Source organism: Manis javanica, chromosome 18 (genome assembly GCF_040802235.1).
Source record: "Manis javanica isolate MJ-LG chromosome 18, MJ_LKY, whole genome shotgun sequence".
NCBI lineage: Eukaryota > Metazoa > Chordata > Mammalia > Pholidota > Manidae > Manis > Manis javanica.
Window position 1 is genome coordinate 1,101,051 of NC_133173.1, and position 23,943 is coordinate 1,124,993.

Consider the following 23,943-nt stretch of genomic DNA (forward strand, 5'->3'; position numbering starts at 1 on the left):
AGAAGTACAGGTACAATAAGACTGAACCACCAGGGGCCAGACCTAGACTGCATGGGGAAGGGGCTGGCTGGGACAGGCTTCCTTGGAAAAATAAGTTTGAGCTGAATCTGAAAGACTCTTAGAGGTTAATTTGGTGAAGGAGGGGAGGAGAGCCACCAGGCATGGCATGTGCAAAGGCCCTGAATTTGGAGGGAATGTATGTTCAATAATTGGATGGGCGGGAGCTGCCTGGGGATGGCAGCAGGACAGCCACATTTGTGCTAAGAACAGAGAAGCCACTGGGGGACATGAGCAAGGTCTGGTGCGTCTGGATCTGGCTTCCGTGTGGAGAACGCCTGGGGGCAGGGAGAGCGCAGCCCTCCTGAGGCCCTCGAGACGTGGAGTGACCTTAACAGTGGGGCTTGACGGGGTTGAGAGCCGTCAGCAAAGAAACCACCTTGCTGCCAGGAGCCTGGATGAGCCCACCCGGGGAGAGACTGACAGGGGAGGGGCTGTGTGAGCCGCCTGGAGGTCTGGTGGGGCAGGGGGCGGGCAGAGGGGTGCGTGGGGGGCACGGGAGGGAAGGGAGCCGGAGCAGTAGTGGGGCTGCATTCACGGAGGAGGTTGGGGCAGGCAAGGGGAAGACCAGTGATGGCAGTTCCAGGGGAGTGGCCGGGACAAAGGTCTGGCGCGGAGGGCTGGACGGGCGGCCGGGAGACCTTGATGGGGGGCATCAAGGGGAGCAGATCGCTTTGCCACGCCATGAACTGTCTGGAGTACCTCGGACAGCTCCTCGCCTGTTTGGAAGATTGGTTTGGATTCTGGCGTGTGGCGTTCCCATCAGTAGAAGCACCCATCTCCGTGCCTCGCCGGCTAATGCGCTCAGCCCCCAGCTGCCTGGGAAAATTCAGGTGGGGAGCCGACCTTCCCTCTCCCTCCAGGGGCTCCTTGCCAGGCTCTGCTGGGGGCCCTGGGTGGGCTGGGCCGAGGGGGGAGGGGTGACCCGCTCAGGACTTCCCAGCTCCCAGCTGGCCTGCGCCAACACTCTTGACGGCTGTGTGGGGCAGCGGGGTCCCAGAGCTGTGATGGGTGCCATGCTCAGGTGAAGCTCAGGGTGCTGAGAGTCAGGGAAGGGCTGTGTCCGGGTCAGGTCCAGGCTGGTGTTGCTGTGTGTGAAGCCCCACAGGGATGGGGTGGTGGTGGAGGTCCACCCGGGGCCTGTGTGAGACCCCGCCCTGCGATGATTTGGGTGGGCCAGCCAGTGGTTAAAGGCAGAGCTGCCTAGGGAGGCTGCCTTAGGCTGCCAGTTGGGAGCAAGCCTCTCTTTGCATCCCCCATGAGCTGTCCAGGAATGGGGGCTGCTGAAGCATGAGGAGGGCCTTTCAAAAGGTCACACCTGCTCCGTGGGCCACTGTCACCTCTCCTGCACCCTGTGAGACAGAGCTGTAAAAGGAAGGCAGAGGTGACTTAATTCCTTACCATAAGAAAACACTGCCAGTTTCATTGGTGTCTGTGCATGCACCCAACATCTAAACGTGCTTACTGTGGGGCCAGGTCATCCTCCAGGCTTTGCGCTGTCTGCCTAATCCTCCCGGCAGTGAGGTGCTGGCCATCATGCCGACCACCGCATGGACGGGAGAGGGGCGCCAACAGCTGAAGGGAATTGAACACATTCAGCATCTGCTTCAGAAACACGCTTATCTTGTGGGAGTAGAAGGGCAGGGGGGAGATCTCTTCTGCATCTTAAAGAAGATGCAGGTGTGTGGTGTGGGCACTTCCCCTATTTTACAGATAAGGCGCCTGAAGTTTGGGGAGGGTAGCTAGCTTGCCCATGACCCCACAGCTAGACGCAGCAGCCCCAAAACATGGATTTTCCCTGTGTCTTGCAACTTCCATCTGGGCCTGTGGTTTAGTATCTCTTGTTGCCCCAGGGAGGGTCTGCTAGCTGCCGCCTCTGTCTGGGCTTCCTGAGGGGTGAGGGCCCTCCAGTGGGTGGCTGACCGCCCGAGAGACTCCTCTGCCACTTCGCTGGGCATGTGGCCGGGCAGTGCCCGACCTCTCTCTGCCCGAGTTCCCTCATCTCTGAAGTGGGTTGACTTTATACCTGTCTTGCCGAGCGATGTAAGTCCATGTGAAGACTTCAGAACATAGTTAGCACCCAACATAAATCTTATTAGTTCTATATAAAATTCATTATGAAATTTTATCATCGTTATGAAGCAAATCCATTGCATCGATGGGCACCCTGACTATCACAAAGGGTGTGCCCCTCCTTTCTCTCACTCATCGCTTCCACGTCTCTAGCTCTGTATGTTTTCTACCGAGTCTTCTACATGAAACTCTTAAAAAAATTTATTGTCCTATTTGTCACCATTAAATTAACACATCATTAGATTAACATTAAATTAAGACATATTCATTGGGGAAAAAAAGCTAGTGTATTAAAAAACACAAGGAACTTTTAGGAGAAAATAAAACCCACCTGTAACTCCTGGCACAGGACCAAGTCTGACACACTGGTGTCCTTGTATCTGCCTTCCGGTGCTTTTCTCTGCATGTAACAAGTACACACACCTCCAAAGAGCCTCTTGGAGATAAACGGGTGCCCTCATGTCCCTTGATGCCCACTGTGCAGTCGTCCTGCGGAAAGGCGGTGCTGTGTACCCGCCCGGGCGGACCTGACTACAGCCACGTAGTCCCCCCCTAGGTGCCTGGGGCTATTTCCTCTCTGCCTGGGGCAGTGGTAAGTTTCCACCTGTCTTCATTTTGGAGTGAAATTCATAAACCCTGGAGCAAATCAACAATGTGCTTCCAGGGCTGTTTCCCATCCCAACATGTGGCCTTCTCTACCTGGTTATCACCAGGTCCTGCCTTGGGAACCCTCACCCTGGCCTCGCCATGATCTTTCTCTGGCCACCTTTCCTGGGTGAGTGTCCCAGGAGCTTTGCTCACCTCTATTTGAGTCACATAGAAGAGTTTTCAGATTCAGGGAGCAGGTGGTCAACTTTTTCAAGTAAGGCTGATAGCTGATCCCATTGGGGACTGTGAACATAGGGACATGGTTTTCATGTTTTTGTTTGAATGAATTAAGGGCAGCTCCCAAAGGACATTCAAGGAAAGTTTAACTTTTAAAATGACTCACCGATTGCATTTTCCACTTGGTTTATTTGGTATCTAAGACACTATTTTAGTAACCAAAATGGTATTTGGTAGAAGGAGACATCTGTTCCATAGATAAACTTTAAAAAACAGGGGTAGGAGAAGATGTTGTTGACGTCATAAAGCATATCCATCTTAAATGAGGTCATCCCAATTAAATTCAAGGACCAAATAAGTTTGCTTAGCATCACCATAATCATGATAATTTAAATCATAATTACTTGAGTGGTTTCCACCCCCAACCCAGGCCCTATTTTAGGCTCTTCACGTATCTTATCCTTAGTTTTTAAAATGGCCCTTCAAAGAAGACTACTGACACTTTGACCTAGAATGGCTCAGTCACTCTTACTGCTAGGGAGTGTTTGCAACATGATTAAAAACCAGGTATGTTTGACTGCAAAGCCTGTTGGTCTTTCTGTTATGCCATTATAGGCCATTATTGCTAAATATTTTATTTATATTTTTATTTTACTTTATTTTTTATTGCTGAATATTCTTTGTGGAAGTTCCAGCCAATGCAATAAGATAAGAAAAAGAAATTAAACATTTAACTATTTGAAATGAGAATATTATTTGTAGCCCATAGTACTTGTAAACTTAGAAAATTTGGAAGAATGAATGAAACTATTACAATGAGTTAAAGAATTCAGTGAGATGTCAGGACACCCTGTAATGGCCTTAGAAACTCTGTGACCAGGCCTGCATATGCTGAAAGGGTGACACACAGAGCAGCGAGGGAGGGGAAGGCCACACCTTCCTGAGCTGCTGCTCAAATCAGTTGACATCGGTCATGACAAAGTTGTTTCAGCCTAATTGTCTTCATAGCTACTAATCCATCAGAAGATAACCTGGGAAAGGCGATCCCCTTCATGGTAGTAGCATCATAATACATAAGACAATATCACCTCATAATAATGGTACAAAGTATGTAGAAATAAACCAAATGAGAAATTTCGGGAACCTATGTGATGAAAACAAAAAACCCTTATTGATCTAAAGAGGAAGCTTTGAGTAAATTGGAGGCATATGTCAATTTTTGATTGAAAATCCTATATGTTGCAGAAAATGTCACTTTGCCCCCACACTAACTAGTAGGTTCAAGGTAATACTGTTAATTCCCAAGGGAGAGTAATCAGCCTGTTCTAAAACTTAAGAAAGAAGAACGAAGGCTGTCTGGAAGGTAAGAGCAGTAAGGGGTTCACACCACTTGGTGTGTTATGATGGTGTAATGCTAGAGAAAGTACAGAAGGCTAGATAATTGATAAAGAAGTAGATATCCTAGAAACAGATACTTTTCTGTATATAAATGAGATACAGGATAGAAGGAGTACCAGAAAAGCTTGGGGAAAAGGAAGGATCTGAGTAGATGAGGTTGGGGCAGCCGATAGTTTCTTCTGCTGTGGATGGGTTTTGTCTCGCCGAACTCCTGTGTTGAAGCCCTACCCCACAGGGTGCCTGTATTTGGAGACAGAGCTTTTAGGAGGCAGTTAAGGTTACATGAGGTGCTAAGAGTAGAGCCTGGGATGGGGGAGCTTGTGAGAAGAGTAGATACAAGATGCGGAGAGGAGGAGGCTGTCCGTGAGCCAGGCGGGTCCTCAGCAGGAACCAGATTGGCCGGCACCTTGGTCCTGGACAGTCCCCAGACTGTGAGGAAACACGTCTGTGGTGTAAGCCACCCCGTCTCCGCTCTTTTGTCAGGGCAGCCCGCGCCGATGACGACATCTTCTTAAAACTATACCTCTTAAAGCTTTCTCTGTATTAAAAAATCTTTCCACATGAAAAGCAAGCAACAGGTTGGAAGAAATCTTGTAAAGCATTGTCAGAAAATATGACAAAACTCTCCCATCTGTATTATAAAAAGAGATCATACGAATAGATAAGGAAGAAACTCTCTTGATATGCTAGGTCAGTCAAAGTGAAGTGAACTTAACAGATATAGGATCTCTCAATATGGTTTCGATGGACATTGGAATCTCCAAGGAGGAGAAGTGTGTGGCCTGGACCCCAGGACCCTATTTCTTGGCGAATCTTCAGGGACTGATGCTGTGTGGGGCCGACTCTCCGTGGGACTGACGCTGGGAACTGGTCGCTTGGCTCCACACAGGCAGTGATTCTGCCCTCCGGTTTGGGGAATTTAGTAGACTTAACCTGCTTTAATCCTATTTCAGAAAAAATAGAGGAGCAGGGAAATGGCAAGGTTAAAAGGTCATGGCTGTTAATACTGTGAAGCCGTTGCAAACCCAGGGTAGTAATCGTCCAAAGGGAAGAGGGTCACTTTAAGAGGGGGATTTTTTCCATGAGCGCTTTTCAGTGTGTACATTAGTTAAAAGAAAACAACTGTAACAGCTCTTAGATTTCTGTGAACATAGTGGAGTAGCTAAATTAAGATTTTATTTCTTAGGATTGTAAAATTCTTCAGAAGTTGTGGAAGGAATAGTTCAAGTTGACTTGGCATGAGTTTATTAAACACGGGGTCTTTGGACGTGACTGCGGGTCATCTGTCAGGAGCACCCTGGTTTCTGGAGGGAGCAGAGAGCAGAGACCTAGACCGTCTGAGCAGCACGGACACCCCTGGGCCCCTTCTCCACCTACGGGGCCCAGATGCCGTGTTTATTCCCAACTGTCTTTCTGAAATACTTTTTTGTGGACCTTTGTGTTTCTTCTGCCCTGTATAAAAGGCAGGTGCTGTGGAAGTCATTCCCCAAAACAATAAACAAATCGGGACGCTTGAATATTTATCTCACCACTTAATAGCCTGAAAAGGGGCGCCTGAGTTCAGGAACTGGCCTCAGAGCAGGAAGGGGAAACTTTAGCCATGTGGCTTCTTTGGCATCAGAGCTGCCTAACGTAGCGCGGCCAGGCTTCCTCGGTATCTGCTGTCGGACTGCCTGGATTCCTGGATGTCTTACCTGGGCCAGGTGCCCAGGGGACAGGAATCCTTTGGAAAGGCTACTGAGCGGTCACCTCCTCTTCTCAACCACCCAAACTGAGCATGGGCACCCTGCCAGGGAATCCCTCACAAGGAGAGAGGCTGCGCCCAGACCGGGGTACCCACCCCCCCGGTCACATGGCTGGGTGGGCATGGTGGCCGCAGCCCCTGGGTCCCCAGCCCCTTCCCAGGCTGAGCTGCCAGGCAACTTTATTGCTCGTTCTGGGCTTCTCGGGTGTTGACACAACCTCTTGTCTTTGCTGAATTCCAGAAATGGCTTCAGACATCCCCGGATCAGTGACGCTGCCCGTTGCCCCCATGGCGGCCGCTGGCCAGGTGAGGATGGCCGGGGCCATGCCTGCCCGCGGAGGAAAGCGGCGTTCCGGGTAAGTGACCTCGGCGTTTCCAGGAATCCAGCTTCCTGCGGGTTGAGCAACACTCGTGACCTGCTAGGAAAATATTGTCTCTCCCTCCTGGAGAATAAGGACTCAGCAGTTTGCATGCTGTTTGGATTTTGCAAGATTCCCTAACTCTGCATGTGATTCACCTCTAAGTGTTTTCGGGCCTGTGCACCCAGCTGTGGACTTCTGTTTTCTTGTCCTTGTGGTGAGAACATGCTCTGTGATGCACTGGCCTTGCTCAGCCCTCTGGGAGGAAGGGGGGTCTCCCAGCCCACCCAGAGCACACCAGCTGGAGGCCAGCACCGCAGGCTTGAGCTGCAGGCCCTGTGGGCAGCAAGGGTTCCTCGGCACCTTCTGTGCCTCTCTGGGGCCGTCAATCTGCCTGGTGAGGTGCAGGAATTTCTCCTGAGTAATTGGCCACAGTCCAGCCCCTAATGGCTGGGTGACTGACCCTGTGCTGCTGGGAAGGGTGGCAGCAGCTGTCAGTGTGGGTCACGGCAGGACTGAAAAGGCCGCCACTCGGACTGGTGGCACCTATGTGTGGTGTGCAGTGTACATAGCTGTGCGCAGACCTGAAACAAATCAACTCACAAAAATCCTGTGGGAAAAGCAGCCCATTTTCAGACTCAGTGTTGTCTAACCTGTGTCCCCCATTGCATCAATTTTATTTTCAATGAAATATTGATAAGCCTCATCCCTCATGAAGTAGAACCAGTTTGCCCTGTGAATGCAGTTTCTGTAACAAAGGCTGCCCAGGGGTAGCAGAGGGCGGTCCTCCCAGCCCAGAGCCGGCAGGGTGAGCTCATGTGTGGACCGACCAGCTCTCTACGCCCTGGTTCCCTGGTTCCTCTAAGCCAGGGTGATTCTGAAAGGAGGCCGGGGAGCAGGTGCGCATCAGGACCTGGAATGGGGTGTGGGAGGACATGCGTATTCGGCACAGTCATTTTAGCTTGAACGACGACTGTTGTATGTCTAGCTCGGTCTTTAAGGGAAGGGGCTGCAAGTTTGATGGCTCTTGAGTTGAAAGGCTGAGAAGTGGAGTGTGGGGTGTGCCAGCTGCCCTGGACCCGCTCTCTGCCCCTGCCAGCTGTCAGCATCTATCAGCAGGCCCGGCAGGGCTGGTGCCTGGGGCAGAACCCCCAGGGTGGCTTTGCCAGCCTATGCATTTTTTAAGAGGATCCCAGGCCTTTTTAAATTACTTTGCAGGTCTGTGCCCTTAACTTCCATTTCCTGGGGATGGAGTCCCATCGATCGGCCAGGCTTTTGAAGAGGCCTGTGCAGGACTCCTTGACAGGGTGCGGGGCTGGGTCAGGGCCAGGCACCGGCGGAGGCGCGCAGGCCCAGCCCCGCGTTCACTGCGCAGCAGCCCCTCTGCGGAAGGGCCGCGCTGGGGCCTCTGGCTCCCCTCCCGGGGACGGCGCAGGTCTGTGCCCTTCTCTGTGCCCTGCTCAGGCCTGGCGCCTCCGCCCTCCTTGGCCAACGTGCTCCGACCCTGCCTCCTCCTTGTCGCTGGGCTGCGACTGGACCGTGGACTCCGTCTCTTTTCTGGAAAATCCTCCACGGCTGCCCCTGTTTGCATCAGATCACACTCACACACACACGCTCACACCCTCTCACACAATGCACTCATATGCTCACACACCCTCACACTCAGCAAGGTGCCGGAGGCTGAGGGGTGCCCTGGGAGGGCCGAGGCAGGCTGTCACCTCCACCTGGAGTCGAGGAAGCGGACTGTCAAGACCAGAGTAATACGTAGGGGCCGTGGACCCCTGAGGACAGGTCAGCCCGCTGGGCCCCATCATGCTCTTCCCAGGGTCCTGGGCCTGCTCCCCTTTCCCTGTCGGGGTGGGGCAAGCTGACCACAGTGCCTGCTGCACCCCGGGGACATAGGGGTTCAGCCTCTGTCTGTGTCAAGCCAGGAGGCCTTAATTTTACAGGGATAGTTGCACACGTTTTCCTGGAATTCTGTGATCAAGGCCCTGCTGTTCCAGAACCTTTCATGACCCTCGCCTGACCACAGCCTCAATGCCTAGCTGAGCACACGGGGGCCCTGAGGGAGTCACGTGTGTCAGGAAACAGTAACCCCGCGGCGGCCCCGCCTCTGCCATGCGTGTTCCCCCGGCCCTGGGCCCTGGGCACCACATTCTTCCAGCTCCTTCGCTCCGAGGGTGTGTGACAAGGTCAGAGAGGCAGTGGGAGGGACGGCGGAGAGCAAGGGCTTGGGGTGGAGGGGAGGGGGACGGCGAGAGGCAGGGACTCTCTCCTGCCACCCCCCGCCTTGCTAGGTCCTCTGGCTCTGACCCGGCTGCTCTGCAGGAGGGGCTTACCCGGTTCCCAGGACCACCACCCAGCCCACCGCCCTGCTTCAGCCCCACGTAGAACTGCCCCACGTAGAATTGGGCCCTCCTGGCCGCCTGCCTGGCCCATCCCTGTGGATCCCTGAGGTCACGCCCTTCCCAGCCCCTGACAGCCCCCCAAGACATCTTAGCAAGCTGCCTGCCCTGCTAGTGCTTGGGACACAGGTCAAGGTTCAGACGTTTCAGATTCTTTGGGAAATGCTTCCACGTGTGCGGGAGAAATGAGCCAGGCGGGTCCCCTGAGCTGCGTTTTCAGCGGGACCTCCCTGGTCTGGGTGCTGGGGTGCTGGGGGTGGGGGCTCCACAAGGAGGCGCGTCCTAAGGTAAGCGGGAGGCGGCAGCAATCACGTAGGCCCTGTGCCTGCCCACGAGCCAGCCCTTTGCTGTGGTCAGATGCTGGGGCCTCCAAAGTGTCACCGAGCAAAACTATTTCTAGATAGTCTGAAGCCAGCAGACCGGTGCCTCCCTCGGACGCACCTCACTGCCACTGGAATGGGGTTGCCTGTTAGCACTCATGCCCTGGCATCTTGTGGCCCTTTGCCCTCACTCTAGGGCCAGCCTAGGGGCTTGGCCTGATGTCTTTCTTGTGAGAGCCAGAGTGGGTTCTGTGGGGCCTCAGTTCCGTTCGCACACTGTCGTCGCACAGCCCGTGAGGAGAGCACATGGCCCCCACTGGCCTAACTAGGCTCAGAAACGCCTCTCAGGGCCCTTTGTTGAGGTGGGAAGCCGGGCTCGCTGACAGGGAGGGGAGGGGAGGCATTTTCAGCCCACATCGGAAGTTCCGTTATCGTACCAGATCCTTGGAAGGGAGCACAGCAGGACTTAGAAGGCATGCTCGCTTCCTGTCCTTTGTTGTCCACCTGCCGCAAGGTAACAGAGACGTGAGCACGCAGAGCCAAGGCTTGACTGGGAGTCTGTGCCACAGGACAGGCGGAGCTGCCGCCCGGGCCTCGGGGTTGCGCTTCTCTGTTGCCGATGAGCCGTGAGCCTTTCGGTGCGGGGGGAGTTATCTGGAGGGTTTGAGCCATGCTCTGCGTGCCGAGTTATTTCCTGGGCTCACCGCATCATGCCCTTTCCTTTGTTCCTGAGCCTGCTTCCCACGTGTGATCACACGTGTGAGTGGGTTGAGGGAGGCACCGTTTCATGGCCTCTAATTTTATAGACAAACCCTGGGCTCCCCGACTCCCAGCTGACTTCAGAGAGCTCTCACCCCACGTCCAGGCCACCCCTTCCTTGTGCTGCCTGGTCACTGGAGCCACAGCTGACCTGCCCAAGCTGGGACCCTTTCCTGGCGAGCTGGGCCCCCTTCCCCGTGTCTGACCCGTGGGGATCCCATACAGATCAGAGCCATCTTTATGAAAATGGGGGTGACCAACCACCCTGCTTAGCCTGGGACTTTCCTGGTTTTAGCACCGCAGTCGTGCATCCTGGGAGTCTTCGCAGTCCGGGAAAACCAGGACGGCTGGTCACCCTTAATACCCAGGAGGCCGTGCAGGATGAGGGGCGCAGGCTGACTGCTACATTGCATTTTGCAGGGGCCCTGTTACCACCCTCCCAGGACCTGGAGCTAAAAGCCATTTTAAAGATAACCGTGCATGTCACAGCCACTTGAGGTTTTGATAAATGCTTGCACAAATCCATTGGAATTTTGGAAATGTGGTTTCTCTTCGTGAGCACTGCATGTTTTCAACAGCCCTGGGTGTTGAGCGCCCTTCACGTCCTCGGCAGTCGCTGTTCCCCGCGGCGAACGCTGGGTGGCGCTGTGGCTCTGCGGCTCTGCAGCTCTGCTGAGCACCCGGGTTCGGAGGCAGCGGTTTTACTGCGTCTCCCAGAAGTAGTTTTTGGGAAAGGTGAGACGCTGGCTCAGTAATTACGCAAAATGTCGCTGACCTTTCATCGTGCCTGTGGCCGGCACCTTCCCGCAGCAGACGGCTCGGCGGCCGCCTTGTGCCCAGCCGCCCTGCGGGGTGGGGCGCCGTCTGCCCCTCCAGTGCTATGCACACGGCCCCTCGAATCTGGTCCCCGTCCCGCCAGCCTCTCGTGCTTAGGTGCTTGCGTCCTCCTCCGGTGGCCTGACCCCTTTTCTCCTTCGCTCCTACAGCTAGCGCAGCCCTCGTGTCTGGAAACCAGGACCCCACACTGGTGCGGACCCCATCAGGTCTTCCCACATTAGAACCTGGCCTCACCGCACGTAAAGCAAACTAGTGGTACCACTCGAAAGGAGAGCACGCTCCTTCGCCCTAATGCCAGCCCCCGGGTCCCCGAGGCCCCGCACGCTAGGGGCCGTGTGTTATCAGCAGGGAGCCCGCGCTTGTGCTTGCACAGGAACGCTCCCCGTGCATCCCGGCCCCTTCCCAGTGGCCTGCGGGTCCCGTGCCCTCCCTGAGCTAGGGTTGGGGTCCCGTCTCTGTGAGGCCAGCAGCTCTGGCATCTGTAGCCGGATCGTGTAGCACACTCTGCGTTCTGGTGGCGAGCTGGCTTCCCTATCCTGGCTGCCCGGTGGGCTGGCCTCCCCTCTGCCTGGTCCATGGGAAAGGGGCCTCACTTAGTCCATCGGTGCCCCAAGGCCAGGTGGGGAACTCAGGGGCTCTGGGACGTCCTTCCCCAAGGTGCCCCGCTGCCCTGATTCCCGGAGAGCCTGTTCAGTACTGTTTCTCGTTCAGTCCATTTGATAGTAACTCCTCTGCCCCAGTGTCTTCCGGGGTAAGACCAAGTGGCATCAGAGAGGACTGGGTTTTTTTGAAGACTTTTTGTTTTATGTTTATGTTGAGAGGCCCAGTAAGGTGGGGGGATTGGAGTATTCGTTTGGTGAGTTTCAGACAGCCGCTTTGAGGAGCTCAGGCCCCAGACTACCATTTCTCCGTCCACGTCCGTTTATGTGGCCTGGACCTTGTAGGACAGTGGCCTCAGATGCCCTTTCCACATTGAGTGGTCGAGACCCAGCCACGTGCTCTCATAACACAGTCACTAGTGTGTCCTCTTTTCGTTCCTTCATGAGCCTTAAAGCTCCTGCTTTGCAAAAGCCCCTGAGCTTCTCCAGTCTGAATATGTCACAAAATAAAGTAAAAGAGGAAGTCTCAGTGTGGCGTGTGACGTGGAGGGGAGCAGGTGTCCCCAGAGGTGGACATTGATGTTCCCAGGGCAGTCTGAGCAGCCGGTCCCCATGCAGGGTTCTGGGGCGACGAGCTGGGGCTTCAGCGTCTTTGCCGAAGTTCCCAACCACGTCACTGACGGCGCTCATATGGAAGACCTTTCATTCTGCCTTTTCTTGTCCCGAACCTGTTTGACGACGGTGCGGAGACTGTGTTTCCCGGCTGGATGAAGCCCCCTGCTCTCGTCTCCGGTTCAGTGACCCTCTGGCATGAATGCTCACGTGTCACCTTGACTTTTCAGGATGGACTTCGATGATGAGGATGGAGAAGGCCCCAGCAAATTTTCAAGGTGAGTTTATGTTCTCGGATTTAATGAAGCCCTGTGGCCAGCTGTCACCCCACTGGGTACACGGGCATGTCAGCGTGTTTTGCAATTGAAAAGCCATTGCCTGTAGCTCGACCCCCTCGCTGTCCCCTGTTCTGCGTCAGTGTTTGGCCCAGTGACAGGAAGCTGTCAGCAACCCTGCCCTTCCGCAGCCCAGATGATCAAAAGCTAAGTAACAAGTCCCTGACACTTGGCTTTTTAAAGGAAACACTGCCTGCCAGTTTTAACGGAGTCCATTCTAAAAGACAGACCTAGGGTTCTAGCTTAGAAAAGAAGGTGAAGACGAAGCCCCTTTTTCTACCACAGAAAATAAGGAGAAACCTAGACCCTGAGCGGCTCTGTTCTCACGCAGGACGTGGAACCGGCCTCTGAGCTCCTGAGAGCTGCATGCTCCCGGGCGGCACGTCAGCACCTCCGCCTGGGCTCTGGGCGGCCACGTGCGGCCCCCCAACCCAGGAAGGGTGCTGCGTGGGTGCTGGTGGGTTGTATGTTCATGTACATGGAGGGCATGGCGGGCACAGCCCGCTGTCTGAGTTATGGCAGGGAGTTTGGCAGTGTTGAGAAAGGCACATATATATGTTGGCCAACCTTAGCAGGCCCTGCTCTGTATGCGCTCGGGGGAGGGCCTGCCTTGCCGTTTGCCCGCCACGCACGCGTCCTGGTTCTCGGCGGTCGGTGAACCTGGACACCCCCTGCAGGGGACGGCACCGCTCTCCAGAGCCCGTGGTCTGCAGTGGGGATTGGCAGCCTCGGCCGTTTGAGAAAGGTCCTCAGAAGACGGGGTCTGCACCGAGCCCTCACCAGGCTGCTCGCCCCACCGCGGTCACTTTTGTGTTGGCTCCTCTTCCCCACACTGAGCCGAGCCCACCTTCCTCAAATCCAGGGGGAGCCCGCTTGCTGTTACCACCGAGAGCCTCCCTGGGTCCTGCGTCCACGAACATCCTACTGTTTGCCAGGCCCTCCTGCCACCCCCTCAGCCGTGGGGGGCACGGTGATTAGGCAGGACACTGACACCTGCTGACTGGGATTCTAATCAAAGCAGGACATTTCACAGCAGAAGCATGTATGGCTTTTCCCCTGGTGCAGAGCCCAGGTGTGCATCCACCCATTTCCTGGGGTCCACTTCAGTGGCCAGGGGTGCCTCGCTCCTGCGCAGAGCTAGTGGCATAAATAAGGGCACCTAGCCCCCCATCCTAGTCTTCTCTGGCCTTACGTGACCTCCCTTTATAAGGGAACAATGACTTTTGATCTCTCTGGATCACAGTGCCCCTGCCATCCCGTTCTGCACTGTGGTGACCTCAGGAGTTCCTGGGGTCTCAGAGAGACAGGACATCTGCCTGACGCTGGAGATCGGTGTCGTGATGAAACAGCAGTGCAGGGATGCAAAGAGCTCGCCGAGGCCGGGCCCCTGGCTGAGAGACCGGAATCCCAGACCCTGGGCAGCTCTCTGTGAGCCGCCAGTGAGTTAGTTTTCACACCGTCAGTTCAAGCCTCGGCTTCTGTGAACCATATCCTTTCCCCGCCACTAAAATAAGGCAGAAAGGTGGGGCATGCTTCCCACATCTGCTGGCACCTGTAGGGTTGTCTGTGGGAGACTGGGGCCCCTTTACTCTGTTGCACAGGGGGGCAGTCGGTGGGCCCGCCAGCTCGTGGGTGCATCTGAGCTGCTCAGAGCTGGGGGACCGACTCCGGCCCCCCCATCCCTCCACTTTCTGCCCAGGGCAGCGGGGATAGGCTGCTTCGGGTTGGCAGCCATACTGTGCGTGGCACGTGGACCCTTCCAATTCCTGCTGCTCCGCTCAGGATGCCAGGAGAGTCCCTGGGGCGAGGCCCTGGAAGTGGGTGCAGCTGAGGGGTAGGCAGCACCAGTGCAACCTGCAGACTCGGGATCTGACTGGGGAGCCGTGTGATCTGTCTTAGAGAGCTGGGGGTTCACTCCACGGTGGGGAGGTGCTCTGCGCACTTAGGACGCAGAGCGGTCGGCCATGAGGGGCGGGGGCTGCCTCCGTTGATCAGGCCCCACGTGTGGGCCCCGGGGGCTCTCGAGGCCGAGCTCTGTGGTGTTGCCGAGTAACCCCCGGACTCCCAGACGTTCCCCTGCCTCGACGTGCTCATGTCTTATGAACCGGAAAAGGGCTGCGGGCCAGTCGGCGCCCACGGCACAACCAGCCCAGGAGCAGCCAGGTTACCAGGGAGTCGGGCCGGAGGCATCCTCATGGTTTCAGTGGGTTGTGTTCGGGTCGGGACCAGGACACTCTGGACCAAGGTCCGTTTCAGGTGGAGCCTGTTCTCTGACGTCAGGCCCACACGGTCAGTGTCCTCGCCCCGCGGGTGTCCAGCTCTCGTGGAACTGACTGGCAACTTCGATGCCTTTCTGACCTCGGTCAGCCCGCAGCCCTGTCTGTCTGTCTCCTGCAGAGATTAACCTTGACTGAGTGGCAGGGCCCGGGTAGTGCCAGGACCCCTTAGGGGGCGGGAAATCGTTTCCGGAATCTTCCGCAGCCCTGGGCTTTCTCTCTGGCAGATGCCGGGCATTTCTCCCCCATGAGCCCTGCCTGTCTTTGCCTCTCAGGCTCGCCGGGCTCTCACTCTGAATCTAGGAGCGGTCAGTGCCCTGCTGAGCAGCTAGTCCAGGTCCTGGTGGGCCAGAGCCTCGCTAAGCCTTGGTTCCTTTTCTGTAAAGGTGAGCATGAGATCAAGGCACTAAGAGCTGAGCTGTAAGGTGCTACATAAACACGGAGGCCGTGTGTCCCACTGGGAGCGGGGCGATGGGGGCTGGGCCCCAGGGGGCTTCGCCCTGACGTGGGCAGAGAGGCAGGTAAGGCCCTAGGTTTACCCAGCGCCTCCTCTCAGAGGCCACCTGCCTGCATCTCACGTGGCTTATCTTTAGCCTAGACATGTGGGTGCCCTGCAGCTGGCTTGTAGAAGGACCCTGGGTGGCTCTTGGGGGCAGGCGCCTGCTTGCTTCCCAAGGAGGGAGCACCCTTCTCCCCTTCTGGAGGAGCCCCTGGAACCAGGGGACCTGCCCAGCTGGACGCCACTCTGTGGGTCCCCTCCGCAGGGCCTGTGGCCAGCCTCCCTGGGGGCTGCACCAGATGGCTTTCTTTGGGCCTCAACGGCTCCCAGCGCCCTGGCCCGCTGCCTAGGAAGGGCTGGCCAGGACAGGAAGGGCATCGCTGCAGCTCAGCAGATGCGGTCCCCCTCCTGACGTCAGGGCTGGGGTCCTGAGCCAGCCTGTGCCTGACACACGTGGGGGCTGCTGGCAGCAGGGGCAGGCTCGTGTGGAGCCCCCACTCAGTCACCCTCGGTCTGTGCCTCTGCAGAGGGTCTCTTCCCACAGTCTGAGGGCCTCTGGCTGGTCAGACCTCAGGGAAATACCTGTGCCTGGTGGGGAGGCGCGGTGCTTCTGTGTGACGTGGACGCGTGGGCCTTCGTTGCCACGGCCTGCCCAGTGGGGCGGGTGGGCCTGGGCAGCTGCCCGATGGCCCCCTGCCCCGCCGGAAAGGCATTTCCTCTGGGAAGCCTCACTCACCCTCACACTCACACTCACACACGGCCTCCCCTGAGCCTCTGGAGTTGCAGGGAGCTGACGTGAGAACCGTACCCGCTGCTCACCCTCTGCTGCCCTGCTCGCCCCACCACCCAGGGCCCGGCCCCGCAGTGCACCCAGGAGTCCCAGATCTGTGGTGATGGGGAGACCCCGGCCCCAGGGTGGGCCTGTGCCGGGTCTGTGGCTCTCCTCCCGGGGAAGAGGGGGGCCTCCCACGCCTTCTGCAGTTTAAAGGTGATCTTTATTGAGATTCCATGAAACCCCTCTTTTGAATATTCCATTCAAGCCGGGCCTGTCCCTCACCAGTGAACTTGGGGCGTCCGCTTTGGAGCAGTGATGGAAAAGAAGCCCACCTCTTCTTTCTTGTTGTTGATTTCCATAGCTGCACCCCCGGGCTGACCTCCAGGTCCTTTTGGCCCTGCGGAGGTGTCTTAGAAGCAGACGGCTCTGCCCACGTACCCAGGTGCACAGCTGAGCTCCCCGCCCCTCCATATGTCGGGACTCCTTTCTGGACGAATGCTCCTTGGCCCTCAGCATGCCTGCGGGGCTCATGCAAGACGGTGCTGTGCTCCCAGGCCGCCCCTGAGGCCCCCTGGGCAGACCCCGAACGGTCCTTCAGTCTGTGGGCAAGAAGCCTTGGCCAGAAGCCAAGACGGCAGATGCGTCTTTCTGTCTCACAGGAGGGCATGAGGCTGTCACACACGTGCACACACACACATGTGCGTGAATCTCTGTATGTCCCCATCTGTATGGATTAATACACCTTCCGCTGCGCGCGCTCACCGCATCTTGTTGCTCGGGTCCCAGGCAGCTCCGGCATTTTGACGTCTGCTAGCGACTCTTTTGGTCTGTTTCGTGTACCACGTGGAGCGTTTCTGGCACTAGTCAGCAGATACTGACTTGACCCCCAGTCAGGCAGAGGGATTGGAATTAGACTGCAGGCGGGGTGAGCCAGCCAGCCTAGGGGTGCCATCGAGTGGGCCCGAGAGGGAAGGCATGTCCAGGCCTGGTACAGAGTGCAGGGTGTGAAGGGATGCTGCAGGTGCACGGAATGTGCGCCCACCCCCCAGCAACCCTGCTGGCTGCCTGGAGGAGGCACCGTGCCTGCTGGGCCCCTGGGACGGGAGCCCTGAGGAAGGCCCAAGGCAGGGTGAGCTGCTGTCACCCTGCCCCACTTCAGAATCATGTGGGAGGGGAGCCCCCACATCTGTTGCCAGAAGGGCTCCTGTGTCCGAGCTCCCAGGACACCCTGACCGAATGCCCACCTCCTCATGGCTGCTGCGGTGGCCCTGGCCTCCGCTCTGCTTACTCTCCCCTCCGGGTGGCTGAGCATCCTTCTGGGCACAGCGAGGGCGCAGGCTGCCCACCGTCTCCACCTCCCCTCAGGCAGCTCTGGTCAGCAGGGGGCTGCCCCAGGGGTCCCCGGCTGGCCCAGCCTCCCCCACCTCCCCGCACGACTCACCTGCCCGGGGACCATGGGGGCCTGTGCCCACTGTCAGCCGGCCTCCCTGGTGGCTTTCTCCCTGCGACCGGGCAATGTTTCCAAGTCCCCACACGCCCTGGGTCATAGGCCCTGCCCTCCCAGCCCACGTCTGTGCCTCCAGCCTCCCATCCGCTCCTGCCTGTAGATGCTTCCCCTGTTCCAGACCTTTCTTGGAACCTGCTGATAGTCTCCCCAGAATATGCTTTCTTGCGGGCTGCCCAGGTAGGGCCCCTCCTCCCAGGCCTGCCCCTCAGCCCATCACCTGGGACGCCTCCTCCTGCCCTCTTTCCTCCCTGTGGGGTTTGCTTTCTCAGCCCTCAGCGCCTTTTGTCCTGTCTGCCTTCACTCTGCTCTGCGAGGTGACACCGTGCCTTCCTGCATGACCCGCCTGAGGACCTGAGGGCAGGAGTGGCACCCCGTTTCCTCCCGCTGCCGCCCCTCCTGGTGCCCGGCTCTGTGCTCTCCGGGGAGGAGCGCTGGCTGGGCCACTCGACCTCCCCCGCTCTGCCCCTCACAGCCGGCCGCCCCGTGCGGCCGTGGATGACTGGGCCTGTGTCAGTCTGCTGTCCGGGGGCAGGTGTGAACCCCAGGCACGTGCCCCCCACGGAGGCTGCCTAGCCGGGGTTGGGCCTTCCTTGCTGTCAGTGTTGCCTTATCCTCAGAGCGCTGGGGAAACCCTAACTCCTCCCACAGGCACGGACAGTCTTTCTTCCCAAGTAGCGGCTTTGTCTCGGTGTCACTGAAATGGTTCAGCCATCACCCTGCTCCAGCCCCCAGGTGGGGATTCCGGGTGGAGACATCCTGCCATCCCTTCTGTTAGCTTTTCATCCTCGCGCACCAAACAGGTTGATTCAGTGATTCCTCACGTGCTTTTAAAAATCATAGGCCATTTGGAATTAATAAGCCAGGGGAGCGTGCATTCTATTCCTGTTGCCGTGGAAATGTGTAGGAGGCAGAACAGAGACTCGTCCACACCTTGGTGTGACGTGAGTCCGTGGATCGCTGCCTACACGACACGGCGGCAGCACAAAGCCTGTCGAGGCCACAGCGCTTCTTGCCGTGGGTCCACCTGAGCCACCGACTCAGGCAGAGAAGGACTGTTGTCTATGTGTGTGCGCCTGCCACATGGATCCGTGCGGCTGCAGGGAAAGCATGTTGGGTTAGCCTCTGACAGCCGGATGATAGTGTCGTAATCTCCGTGCTGTGCTAGTGAAAAGTCCTTAGGCCATGGGAACATGCGAAGCCTGCAGGGCATATTCAGAAGTGAGAGGAGGCGCCTGCGGGGACCTGAGCTCCGCACGTGGGGACCAGGCTGCCAGGGGGTTGGGGCTGCCCTCCCAGTAGGTGATCATGGCCCCCTGCCTGTGGGTCTCGGCCACTTGGTGTCGACCCCAGGCCACTTTAGCCTGTTGAGCGGTGACCCTGGTCTGACGCGTCTCTCCCCTGTCCTGATCTTGTGCTTCTGGGAAGAGAGAACCACAGTGAGATTGAAAGGCGCCGGCGGAACAAGATGACCCAGTACATCACGGAGCTGTCCGACATGGTGCCCACGTGCAGCGCGCTGGCCCGGAAGCCGGACAAGCTCACCATCCTGCGCATGGCCGTGTCCCACATGAAGTCCATGCGGGGCACCGGGAACAAGTCCACGGACGGCGCCTACAAGCCTTCATTCCTGACGGAGCAGGTATGCTGTCCGCCCCGCCTGTGCCCCTTCCGCCCTGGTGAGGTCCTTATCGGGAGGGGAGAGGACGACCGTGTCGCCAGATGGCATGGCCACCTGGGGAAATGGGGTCAAAGGCTGAGGAGGGGATGGAACCGGGACCCTTTATTTCCACTCTGCCAGGAAACTATTCTGGGGAGTGTGACCTTTGTGTCTTTTGTGTTTGTATTTCCTATGTGCCTTCATAAGGCAGCGCTCAGAATAATAGAGCGAGCCTCTGACCGTGCGTGTAGCTGCCGGCATGGGAAGAGGGCAGGAAAAGCCCCATTCCTGGGTGCCAGGCAGGGGTGGTGAGAGCCATCTCGTGACGGTTTGGCATCAGCCCTGGTGATCATAGCACCAGGTCCCCAGCAGCCCGCACCCGCAGGCCTCTGCTCTGAGCCTGGCTGGAGCCCCACCTTCCTGTGCATTATTTATCTTCCTCCTTATTCTAGCCTGAGGAGGGGGTGCTATGTTCACCCCCAGATTACACATTAGGAAGTTGAGGCTTAGGAAGGTCAGCAGGTTGCCCAGAGTCGGTCTGCAGCCCAGCAGCAGACCCAGGAGCTGACGCAGGCTGGTCAGACCCCAAAGCCATGTCAGTAACTATCCTCATCTTTGAATAGTTGGGAAGCGCAAACACACAGGCTAGTGTTTTACCAACTGGCTGTCACGTGAGCAGGAAGGCCTGCGGTCCGAGTCCTTGTTCTTTGGCAAGTTGGCAAACACGCTGAGCTCCCGTTTGCTGACCCCTGAGATGCACAGGGGCTTTCTGCCTTTGTGGCTTTTGCAGGATTTGAAGGCACTGGGCACATGGTGGGCGGGGTAGGGAAGGCAGAGTGGCGGGTTGTTAGAGAATGCAGAGAGAAGTGCCCAGGGGCCTGCAGTGCCCAAAGTGGGGAGCAGGTATCGAGGCCCAGAGGGGCCACAGGAGAGCCCAAGCGGCCTGCTGGGTGGCAGACATTTTAGCAAGGTCCTCACCTAGTCCATCCCCCCCTTAATCATCCCGGTGGCCCCATGGAACCTCAGCTCATAGGTGTGGCTCTGGAGGGACCATCTCGGGGAGGCCGTGGCACATGGGGGTGCTTTTGGGGCACCCCGCCTCATATTCCACCTGTGAAAAGGAACAAGCCGTGGTCCCACCTCGTGGTATTGTGGGGACCAGTAAGGGGGCAGCGGGAGCAGAATGGTTACTGGGCTTGGAGCATGATGAAGCGTGATGAAGCGTGAGTGGCTAGTGGGGGGGGCACCCAGACATGTGTCCCCACCTCCTAACTGCTGGGGTAAGGAACAAACTCTTTATCTGCATTGCTTTAATCTTTGCACAAATCCTGCCTGGTCAGTGTTTGAAATTCGTCTCTTTCTCTGTATGAGGAAGGATTAAGAGAGTGTCAGGAGAGAGGGCGGTGTGGGGGTCACCGGAGGGCCGGGACGCGCCTCCTGGTGTTTCCTCCTGTTTCCCTGGTGTGTAGCTGGTAGTAACCACAGCTGCATTGTTTGAGCACCTGCTGTGTGCCAAGCCCTTCCTGGGTCCTTCCCACACAAGGTCTCATTTAACTCTAGAGAATCTCACTGAGAACAAAACAAAACAGAACCGTGTGAGAAAGATGGAGGCTGAGGATGGTAAGTAACGTGCCTGAAGTTGCACAACGGAGTGGAAAAGCCATGGATGGCGGTCTGGTGGGAAGTCCACGCCCTTAAGCCTTGCTGTTGGCCGGCTGGAGAGTGGAGCGAGGCTGGTCCTGGCGTCAGGGCATAGGACCTTGGTAACGAGTGCCCCTGGAAAACAAAGCTGGGGAGAAGGGTGGTAGAAGGAGGGGTCCATGATGGTGAGCCCCCATCCCCTAAGGCCTCCATAGTCCTTGCAAACTGGGTGGGACTGGGAAAACACAGATGAAGTCACTCAGCATCCGCTTTCTCTCTTCCAGTGACAGAATTCTCTGTTTTCCCAGACATCCTGTTCCATTTTTTACCATCCTTCCTGTTGGGAAGATCTTCCCAATACTGAAAATTAAAGTGCTGACCCACTTCTCTGAACTAAGTCAGCATTTGGAGACACAGACCAGCTCAAGGGCAAAGCAAGAGAAATGGACAAAATAAACTTTTCCTTAAAAAATGCTTGTGCCGTCTGTCCACTTCCTCTCTAGTTTCCCAGGCAGTGTATTAGAATTAGAATTCTGGCCCAGCCGAGGGCTCAGAGTCACTTCCTAAGTTCCCACGCTTCACTCACCAGCAGGTCCACATTTTCTAATCTCTAGGTCCTTGGAGCCGCACTGGGGACGGGGACTTAGGGCAGGGCTGGAGGCACCGGAGTCCCCACTGGCCTCCACACAGCTGGCCCTTAGTTTGTGTTGCAGTGGGGCTTCCACATATGATTCCGTTTGGACAGAGGATTCCTAGCAGAAGGCGTTCGCCAACCACTGGCCTGGAAGGACCCTTGGTTCTCTGGGGCTTCGTCAGCCTGCTGAGGTGGTTGGAACTGCATGTGCAGACTCAGTATAGGAGACGTAGTGCCCCAAGCTGCAAAAGCGGAGCCCGGCCATTCGCAGGAGAGGGCTCCGCAGCTCGGTGAGAGAGGGCCTGGGCAGAAAGCTGCAGGCATCAGTCTTACCAAAGATGGCTTCCCCCCTCACATCGGCCCTGGGGGGACGGCGAGGCATCCTGGGCCTGCTTATCCACCTGGAGCAGCTGTCTTCCCACCCTCACCGGCAGCCACGAGCCAGGCCCATGACCCTAGGCAGGTGCAGCTGACCCCTCTTCTCACTTGTGGGCGGCGCTCTGCGCCTTGCCCCGCCTGGGATCAGAGCCTGTCAGAGTTCTGGGAGGTTGGCAGACATGCAGATGTAAGGTGGCACTCCTGTGATGGCCCTGTGCTGGCAATCCCCTCTCTCCCTAAGCGGGGCCTGGTTAAGATATGGTCAGCAGTGTTTAGCGCTAGTACAAGCTTTGCACATTTTTAAACGCTTGTTTTCCAATAAAAATATCAAAGTTTCCAAAGCTATGTGTGTATCATGGTACCTGGAAAGTCAAAGCTGATAAGAAAATTTATTTGGCTCCGGTTTATCGGTGCTTCATCCCAATCACAATCTTCTCTCCGCAGGAGCTGAAGCATCTCATCCTCGAAGCAGCCGATGGGTTTTTGTTCGTAGTGGCAGCTGAGACCGGACGGGTGATTTACGTGTCTGACTCGGTCACCCCCGTTCTGAACCAGCCCCAGTCAGAGTGGTTCGGGAGCACCCTCTACGAACAGGTGCATCCTGATGACGTGGAGAAGCTGAGAGAGCAGCTGTGCACCTCTGAAAACTCCATGACAGGTCAGCACGGTTCTCTTGAGGAGACTGTTTGACCCCAAAGAAACACTTCTTTCAGTAAACAGATCACCTAGAGGTCAGAAAAGGTGCCTAAAGGTGAGGGGGCATAGTTGACATGGCTTGTGTGATAGTTTCATTTACCTCAAAGCATTTTAGAAGTTTATTCTGAACACATCACTGTTTTCTATATTTTACCTGCAATTAGGGGATATTGACCCAGGGAGGCACTGTTGATCCATCAGCCAGGACCACACGCCCCGTAATGAAGTTTACACCTCCAGTGTGTGATGTGTGTTCCTGACAAACTAAGGCATTTGTCATGTAGGCCTGACTTGCCTGCAGTGAAGTTTCTTCCTGAAACATTTAAATGAAGTCGCTTCTGCTACAATGTGACGTACATGTTACTATAAACCCCTGCAGTGTACAAAACCGTGAGAGAGAGAGAGATCACAGGGCTTTTGGGGAGTGTGACACACAGAAATCTGCCAGGGACAGACAAAAAGGAAAATAGAAACCCAATAAAAACGGGAGCACAACTTTATACAATAAATGGTCAAGAAATTCACAAATATTAGCATAAACATGGCACTTGACCTTGAAACTGACCTGAAGTTTGCTTGCTGGGGGGAGGGGAGGGGCATTAGGGTTGCCGCTGGTGTGTTGTTGTGACATGGTGCAAGGACGGCACGTGAAATCCGAAAAGTCGAGAGTCATACCAGCAGACAGCAGACACGACGGGGGTGGATCCTGACACACAGGGTAAACTGAGGCTGCTGGTAGACGCGTGAAGCACATGTGTCCTACGTGGCTCTGTTCAGGCAGGTGCGGTTTTCTGTGCTCCAGTTGTTCCCCAGTAGATTAGTCACACTGGAACGAGTGTGCATTCTCCCAAGAAACATGTGGGAGGGCTGCCTGCACCATGATGCTTGCATTCCACTGTGTGATCTTATTTGTGCCTCCGTGCTGAGAGCCGCTGGGTCCTCCTTGACACCCACGCGTGCCTCACGTGGAGCTTTGCACATAGTGGGTGTTCAGAAGCCTGGCGAGTAAGGGCGTCTGCGCTGTGCTCACTGCTTAGGGTCCTGGGGCTGCTGCAGCAAACACCACAGGCACTGTGGCTTAAACAGCAGAAATTTACGTCCTCGCGTTTCCAGAGGCTGGAGGTTCAAGACCAGGGTGCCAGCAGGTGTGTTTCTCCTGGGCCCGTCTCCGTGGCTCACAGTGGCCGTCTTCCCTCTGTGGCCACACGTGGGCCTTGCACTGTGCACACACATCCCTGATGCCTCTCCTCCCGTGATGTCACCAGTCCTGCTGGGTTAGGGCCCGGCCCTTATGACCTCGTTTAACCTTACTTACCTCCATAAAGGCGACATCTCCAAATGGTCACATTGTGAGGTCCTGGGGGCTAGAGCCTCAACCTATGGATCTGAGGGCGACACAGTCTGGCCCATGACACTCGTGAATAGACACAACCAGATGCAGTCAGGGTGACAGAAGTACAGCTGTTTGCAAGCAATGAGAGTTGTTTGTTTAGTGGTCGTCATTGATGAGAGGGAAGAGGGGGTAGGGAATGAAGGTGTGGGGACCGCCGGTGTTCT

At 56.5% G+C, this 23,943-nt stretch overlaps 1 protein-coding gene across 7 annotated transcripts in view; it reads left to right on the plus strand.

Annotated features, from left to right (window-relative positions):
* ARNT2 (aryl hydrocarbon receptor nuclear translocator 2) overlaps positions 1–23,943 on the plus strand; it is a 120,949-nt gene that overhangs the window by 32,820 nt on the left and 64,186 nt on the right. For 6 of the 7 annotated variants that reach the window (XM_037013550.2, XM_037013552.2, XM_037013555.2 and 3 more), the window contains exons 2-5: positions 6,339–6,453; positions 12,219–12,266; positions 18,806–19,019; positions 22,135–22,348. In XM_037013550.2, coding sequence (XP_036869445.1) covers positions 6,339–6,453; positions 12,219–12,266; positions 18,806–19,019; positions 22,135–22,348 — 591 coding nt within the window. Of the gene's footprint in view, positions 1–6,115; positions 6,186–6,338; positions 6,454–12,218; positions 12,267–18,805; positions 19,020–22,134; positions 22,349–23,943 lie in introns of those variants that run through there. The other variant, XM_073227288.1, reaches the window with a different exon arrangement.